The following is a 7,005-nucleotide window of genomic DNA, read 5'->3' on the forward strand; positions in this document are numbered from 1 at the left end:
AGCAATTCAGGGAAGTCAGATGTGATGCCTGATTCTCTAGTATTCCCCTTGTGTTCTCCTTGCCAAATGCAACAGCTTCCCAACTTCAAAATGGCAATGTTATTTATCTGCATCACATGTAGGAGAGGTGAAAAGAGGAACCAGGGAAGAAAGCAGAGGTGAACTAACTTCTCGAGCATATGAAGAACAGTCAGCTCAAGTTCTGAAATAGCCAGATTGCAATCAAAGAGAAAAATAGCCTAGGACCAAGACACTTGATAGAAATAGATGTAGCTGAGAACTGTAAAATCTCTGTCTGATATGATATGTATAATTTAACTCCTTTCTCTAAAACAGGATTTACAAAGTCTTGTGGAGAGACAAAAGGAATTATTTTGATAACAATGACTTTCCAGTGCTGTAAGATATGTCTGACCTCCACTGATTTTATGGCAACTGACATGGGGACTTTGAATGATTACTTTGCCCCACATAGGCATAATGTAATTTACTCTGCTTTAAGTCAGTGATCTGAGGACAGGGTGTACAAAATAAATAAAAAATTCTGTCTGAGACTGTCTTCTAGATGTTGAGATGGGTGGGAAAGTGCATTAAAGCATTTCTCCATCAGATATTAAAGATCAGTTGAATCCAGTATGACAAACTAAGTAAAGAAATAAATGTCACTTTTTGATAAAAACAGACACATGTATCAAACATAATTCTGTAAATACTATGGAAAAATCAAATTAATGGCTATGAAAAAGAACCAAACTGACACTTTCTTTCATACCAAGTTTTTTTTTCTGCAACTGTTGTATTACTGTGTAGCTACAGTAATGGTGAATGCCTATAGATGGCTCTTACTTCCCTTTAAACCGATCCAAAGGGATCCTCTAGAAAGTGTATCAATACATGTGCTATCAGCTAACAACATTTTCACTTATAATCAGTGGCAGGAATTTTCCCTCTAACTTTTGCAAAAATTTAGGAAAAGCAAATTATATTATGTGATTGTTTTGAGTACTGCCCATTCTCAGTGCATTCTGAAGTACATGCAAGGTGCAGAAAATATAAATGACAAATGCTCTCTGATTTCTGTCATACAAACTTGCTGTGAACAAGTTGAGCAGCAGTTGTGCTACAGCCATTTTGCAAACCAGGCAAACAGGGCACAACTAAAAAAGGTGAAGCATTAAAAACAAACAAACAAACACAAACAAACAAAACAAACAAACAAAAACCCAACCCAAAAAACCATGTCTGGTTTAAAATACAGAATACTGTTATACAAATTAAAAGAAAATAATAGCCCAAGATAGTTATATGCAGATATCTACTGGCTTTTAACTAAATTTTATACTTAAATGTAGTAGTACTGAGCACAAGAGACTTCCATTCTATAAAAGTTCTTTTGTGGGTGTCTGATGCTTTGGGTAAGAAAACCTCTGGAGGTGCCTTATACACAGGTAAATCCTGGTGCCTTCTTCTCAGCATTAAGGAACATAACTTTCATGATCATATTTTGAAGAGAGTAAATGCACATTCTTCACCTGCTGTGTCATACTTTTGGTTTTCAGTATGCTGAGGTTTTGTTTGCTTCTCAGAGTGTGAGTTTTTCAGATGCATGGACTGGACAACAAAAGAGGTAAGTATGTTCCTTCCTCTGCCAAAGAATACTTTAGAGCTAACCTTTCCAAATCTCTACATAAACTCTGTACAAGCAAACCAGATTTTAGGATCCTAAGTTATCACCACATCTTCTCATGAGAATTAGCATTTTTAAAATAGTGACTTGGAAATGAACTTCAGCCAAAAAGAACCTTAATCTCCACTTTCCCAGATGTTTGTGCAAACATCCGAAATACACCATGTCTTCTCTGCACCCAGAGAAGGTTATCCTCACCTGTGCAGAAAGTACTTACTTCCAATATCTGGCCGTAGCTTTTTGTCGTACTCTCTCAAGAGCTTGTTTAGTATGAGAGTCACATCTGTGTCTTGTGTTTTTGGAGCTAAAACCCATTTTTGGTTAGTTGTTCCATCTTCATATTCATCCTCTTCAACCTTCCTAGAACTGCAATAACAAATAAAACAAAGAGATGTTATTCTACATAACTAAAACATAAATTTACATTCTGGGTAAAGCTCCACACTCATCCCAAGAAGTTTTACATGTCTCCTCGGGCTTTGCATCTACTCAGCCTTAGACTGGTTTTGCAGTGGGGTGCTCCCATTAACAGTTGTGGAGCATCTGTGAATGGGTCATGACTGAGAAAGATTTAGAAATTGTCTTCTGACAGTTTCTTCAAAAAGTTATACTCTAGAAGTTAATACAGCTATCAGAGTAGTATTTTATATCTTGTATTTTAATGAACCTATTCTGATTAGTTTACAATATACTTTTACAAAGAGCGAACATCTGCAGTATCATTTTATTAATACATCAAGACAACTGATTCCTCTCTCGCACAAAGGCTAATAAGAGTATTAAAAATTTAGAACTGTTAATGCTTCCTGATCATTTTATCCTATTAATAAATTATTATATTCTCAGTGCCTGAATTCCATAGTTTAATGTATTACAAGGCTTAGAATTGAGAGCTCACTCCTTGAATTTAAGATGGATTATCACAAGCACACAAATACGTTGCATAAATTAATCTGAATTTGCCTACAACTTTAATGACATTTTTTTAAAAACAGTACTACCCTGAGAATTGTGACTTCTTTCCTTTATAGGTGGGTTATTTTTCTTTTAAGAGCATATTAATACAAACGTGGTGAAACTACAGTTTGCCCAGAAATCACAGCTAAAGTTATTTTCACAAAAGACTAATTTCATTTTTGCACAAACTGTAAAATGATGATTTGAAGACGTGTCTTTTGGTATCTTAGAAACCAAATCTGTTTGATGCCTCTCACTAGAGAAAATCTATGACAGTTAAACTGAGATGAAGTTATTAGGAGAAAAGGTAACTTCAGTGGTAGAACCTACTGCAGTAATCATGTATTGCTTCAACCTGAAATTGCCTGGGGGATATGATATCATTTTGCAACATTTTTGCATAAATGTCAATAATTATGAGAGGTGCAAAGCAATGGAGAATGAGAGGCACCAGCCTTGCTTATTCATGGGATGTGCTACACACATCAGAGCAGCCTTCATTCTCTCTCTCTCTTTCTCTAGAGAATGACACCAGTGTCTTTTAAAATACCGCAGATGTCCAGAAGACTTGATAGACACTCTATATTAAACACAAAAAACCCTTATACAAGTATAAAAATTTAATCACAGAGCATCAGCAACCCTCACATTGCTCAAAGACCGCTATTTGAGATTTTAATGAAACTTCTAATTGAAACCGTTCTACAGCAAATACATCCCCAAGGATTAGCCATGAATCACTTAACATGACCTCACAGATTGCAAGTGCTCTAGGCACTATTTCTATATAAAAATAATTTTGAAATGTAGACCCTGAGGATTTTCTATAAAGAGCTCGTACAACTAAGTTGCAAAAGTAAAGAAAACTTAGAGGAAATTTTGAATAGACAAACTATTACTTCTCTGTTATTGAGTTGCATTTTTTAAAAAACAATTTATTTTATTTTTAAATAATTCACCCAATGGAATTTAAAAAACCTCAAGAGGATTTGGGGGGGGAGTTTTTTCTCCATCAGATTCATGACAAGCCCTATGTTTTAATACTGCTCTTACAGAGCCATTCTCAAAGGAGGCATCATCTCCAAATATACATCGTAGATATTTCGGAGCTGAAATGCTGCAGTGGTGCTGAATTGTTGCTAGCTAAGAAGCACAAATCATACGGCTTTTCTTTTGCATCCCACCCAAACTTTACCAGAGATATTCAGACTGCACAAGGAAATGAGAGTTTAGGTGGGATCATGACTCTCATTTCAGGGAAATGCTGCTTTAAAACCAGTCATGAACAAGAGTCTAAGTAAGCACTGGCAGACGTTTTAGATCCTATTACTCTAGCACCTTCTTTCCTAGAAAGTACCTCCAAATAATTTAAATCCCTATCTATCTTCTAATTAAGACTGGAAGGAGGAGATGTGTCACAGTTCATCAGACTAATACACTAGGCACATATTTTTCAAGGTTTTTTTGTTTTTCTTCTTAAACTTCATTATTTCACTTCCCTTACTTGCCTCTATATAGTTAAGCTCCTTGAAGGCACTTGAGGTTTCACTTTCATCTGTAACTTTACTGGTGACTGCCAATTCCTATCATATTCCTGCAATCCACAGAAACAACGATGGGATGATGTCAGGCCCATCTCAAACTGGGAAGGAAGAAAGGCTACACACTTTCCCCAAACTCCTCAGGGACCAGTAATTTTGATTCTGTGAGGAGACAGAGAAGAGCCTGTGCATAACCTGCATAGGAGGAAGTCTACAAAACCCTGAGAGGTTGTGATGAAAGGGTTTATTTCCTGCAACACGTGTGTCTGGCACTTGCTCTGGGGGCTGGCAAAGAAGCATCCTCCAGTTCCTGTGGGGGTTTAGGAGAGAGATGCCACTCGGGTGTGGGGCAGGCTACTGGGAAGGAGAGGGAAAAGCCTTTGAGCATGCCTGCAGCCTGGTTTGTGGCTGAGGTGACCCCTCTGCCTGGGTTATGCGGTGAGGGTATAGGATAGCCCCGGACAACCCAAAGGACCGAAGGTGAGCCTAGCCCAAAAGCTCAGAGCTGCAGCTGCTGGCTGTCCCCCTCTGACCCCCAACAGGTTATGCTGGGACCCCGCCGGGGAGAGCCTTCCCGGCCCTGAGGCATGGGCCGGGGTCTCACGCTTCCCGCGGCTTATCTGCTCCCACTCCACGCCGGCCCCTCCCGCGGAGCCCCCGGGGGTGACGCGGAGGGAAGCCAGGGCCGTAAGGGGAGCCCGGGCAGCGCCAGCCGCCGTCCCGCCGTGCCCACCGCTCGGGGACCGGCAGCAGCCGGAGCGGGAAACTTTCCGCCGGGCGGGCTCGGGACAGAGCCCTCGCGGGCGACCTCCGGCTTCACGCGGGGCCGGGAAGGGACAGCGGCGGTGCCACCGCGCCGGGAGCACTGCGGAGCCAGGCGGGTCCCGGCAAGGGAGCGGGGTAAGCCGCGTTTGGGAACAGAGCACCGGCATGGCTCGGGGGAGGCTGGGAGAGCCCACTGTCCTTCCCGGGCGCCGAGTACTGTGCAAACTCCGGCGAGCGGGGCTGCAGCCCGCCAGCCCCGCTGCGAGGGGAGAGGAGAGTGGCTGGGGAGAGGCGAGGGGAGCGCAGACTTACCAGGCGTGGAACACTGAAAGGAGGAAGAAAACTGGCAGGAGCTTAGTGGACATGGTCCGGACAGTGCTGGCCAGGTGAGAGGTGAGGCAGGATGAAGGAAATGTTGCAGGATGTTCACATGGAAGCGAGAATGAGGCAATGAGGTGAAACTCTGAGCCTCCCCTCTGTATTCTCAGCTTTATACCCTGAAGGAAATGCCCCCTTCTACAACGATCCAGGAAGAGGAGGCGAAGGAAGAAAAAAAAAAAAAAAAAGAAAGAAAAAAAAAAAGAGGGGGGCAAAAAAAGAAAAAGTGGGACGAAGGGGAAATCCTCAGCGGAGAGGCTGCCAGGGCCAGGTATAAATCAGGCTCCGCGGGCTGACAGGTGTTCAGCAGGCACGGAGCTGCGGTGCGTTCCCCTTCCAGGCAGCCAGTTGCCGGGAGCAGCGGCACGGCCTCTGCCGCTCCCCCGGCTGGCGCTGGCCGTGCCCCCCGGGCGGTGCACAGCACTCCGGAGCCCGGGCCCGCCGGGCCGCGGGGCGGGCCGGGCCGAGACGGGCCGGGCGGGGGGCGGGCTGGGGCGGGGGGAAGAAGCACACCTTGCCTTCCCCTCGGGAGAGCCTGGCCACGGCCAGCCCCGCAGCGCGGCACCGGAGCGCTGCCGGGGACCGCCCCGCATCGGAAAGCACCCCGTCCCTGCTGCCTGCCCAACAGGTACCCGCCTCGCCGGCAACGGGGGGAACTGGGAAGTGAACCCTGCCCCCGCCCCGGCGGGCGCACGCGGGAGAGGGGGAGCAGCAAACCCGGCAGCCGGGATTCCTCCCCGACATCGCCATGCTGATGCCCCCGAGGGGGCGGCCGGCAGAGGCATCCCCCTGCTGTTTTGTGGGATGCCCTCACGCCCAAACGAGACACTCACTAGGCGAATGCCCTCTCCCCCTCCCTCCGCGCTGAAGGTGCTCTGTTCAGACGGAGGGAGAGGATCGAATGCTGTCTCGGGCTGATCCGAAGGACGGGCATCCCGATGTACATACAGGCGCAGCCCCATGTTATTAGTGCGGCTACTTACACGGACAGATAGACAAAAGAACACAACGCACTGTGTTCGATATGCCTCTTTATCTAGCTGGATGTATGCAGAAGTTTGCATGCACTGTATGAGTGCATGGACACGCATATATATGCACAAGGTATGCTGGTAAAATGTATACACAGAGAAAAGAGAGATGCTGTAAACCGAGTTACGTGGACTTAGGTATATATTGTAAACTTTGGAGCAAATGAGGAATTTCTGTTATGAGAATGCGGAAATGTGACAGCAGCCAAGTATATTCAAGGCAAAAATAGTTTGGGTTTGGATATCTTTTGCCTTTTTACTCCACAAGGAACAGCACAGATGTGATTTTTAGCTATTTCAATTCTCTGCAGGTGTGTGGAGCTTTGCTCCGGGTATCAGGGTAATTGGAATATTCCCCTTTGTTTTCAGAATGGGAAGTGGCAAAATTTCACTTACCTAATGGTAATTTAGAAACGAAAAACTCTGCTAGAGGTACAGCGAGTGATCGTTTTCCTGTGATTAGAATTCTTGGAAGTATAAATTTCTGCTTCCTCCTCCCTTAGATATAACTTCCAAGTTCTGGAGGAGTCGTTTTTACTTATAACATTACATTTAAAAAAAAAAAAAAAAAACCTAATCTGCTGGAAGATGCAGACTTGCTTTCAGAATAACTCCTACATGATGCTTAGAAGAGCTAGCTGTAGGG

General features: G+C 44.5%; 1 protein-coding gene across 1 annotated transcript in view; it reads right to left on the reverse strand.

Moving 5' to 3' along the window:
* Window positions 1-5,459, reverse strand: part of GABRG3 (gamma-aminobutyric acid type A receptor gamma3 subunit) — a 306,909-nt gene extending 301,450 nt beyond the window's left edge. The window contains exons 1-2 of the mRNA XM_027904354.1: window positions 5,263-5,459; window positions 1,905-2,053 (exon numbers count right to left, since the gene is read on the reverse strand). Of these exons, the coding sequence (XP_027760155.1) occupies window positions 1,905-2,053; window positions 5,263-5,315 (202 nt within the window). The 5' untranslated portion in view covers window positions 5,316-5,459. The remainder of the gene's footprint in view (window positions 1-1,904; window positions 2,054-5,262) is intronic.
* Between the last annotated feature and the right edge of the window lie 1,546 nt (window positions 5,460-7,005).

The sequence above is a fragment of the Empidonax traillii genome, unplaced genomic scaffold (assembly GCF_003031625.1).
Source record: "Empidonax traillii isolate 1590-97213 ecotype Southwest subspecies unplaced genomic scaffold, ASM303162v1 scaffold1045:size364108, whole genome shotgun sequence".
Lineage (NCBI taxonomy): Eukaryota > Metazoa > Chordata > Aves > Passeriformes > Tyrannidae > Empidonax > Empidonax traillii.